At 31.6% G+C, this 905-nt stretch overlaps 1 protein-coding gene across 1 annotated transcript in view; it reads left to right on the forward strand.

The window, feature by feature from the left end:
* WDR76 (WD repeat domain 76) overlaps positions 1–905 on the forward strand; it is a 54,199-nt gene that overhangs the window by 14,423 nt on the left and 38,871 nt on the right. The window contains exon 4 of the mRNA XM_012649140.1: positions 729–784. Within this exon, the coding sequence (XP_012504594.1) occupies positions 729–784 (56 nt within the window). The remainder of the gene's footprint in view (positions 1–728; positions 785–905) is intronic.

Consider the following 905-nt stretch of genomic DNA (forward strand, 5'->3'; position numbering starts at 1 on the left):
AAAAAAAAAATGGCCAGATAAATGGCCAGATACATGCTAATATTTTATAATCATTAAGATTAAAGGTATAATTTACATTGGTGTCTTCACACTGGGGGTGAAACTTTTATGTGTGAGAGAATAGCTGCTGAGGAGGGTGTGATTCCCCACCCCCCAAAGATATCAAACCTTTAGCTTTACTAATTGATTAATTGATTTCTCTCAATACCAGATTCCCAAATATTTAATGTGTGTTCGCATCTTGTAGGGAGAGAGGGTGAGTTAAATGAAGGGGCTAAATTGTTTGAGTCACTAACAATTGAAAATCCATCAGAAATTTAGACAAAGAATCTCTAATTATGATTTTAGTTAACAGAAAATATGATTTGATTTATAGAAGTATAACCTATAACTTTTCTGGGAAACATCAAAGTAGATTTGCTAGTAGTAGAAGTTAAACCTTTTAATTTGTAATAGTATATTTGATTAAATACTATGTCTAATCATGTATACTCATTAGCAGCTTGGTCCAAGGTATCAGAATGTTAGTACATTAGACAGTATTATATATTTGCTTTTATTATTGATAGTATAATTGTCCCAAGAGCAGATATCCTATCTTGAGGATCTTTAGTTCCTGAATAGACCTTAGTTTAGTGTGGGTATAGTAGCAGATGCTTAGCATTTTAACAGACAAGCTCTGTAGTTATAACATTTTTATGTGTATATATGTTTTGTATACTTTGCAGTCAGCTGCAAGGCTTCGTGAAATGATTAAGAAGAGACGACCTCCTGAATCTAAGAGGTAAAATATTTGGTTTACAATTCCTAGACCATGATATACTGCTGAGTTGTTTCATAATTTGAAAAAATGGTTTGGTATAGTAAGCATAAGAAACAGATCAAAAACTCTGTAATTTTATTTA

The sequence above is a fragment of the Propithecus coquereli genome, unplaced genomic scaffold (assembly GCF_000956105.1).
Source record: "Propithecus coquereli isolate 6110/MARCELLA unplaced genomic scaffold, Pcoq_1.0 Scaffold3, whole genome shotgun sequence".
In the NCBI taxonomy this organism is placed as follows: domain Eukaryota; kingdom Metazoa; phylum Chordata; class Mammalia; order Primates; family Indriidae; genus Propithecus; species Propithecus coquereli.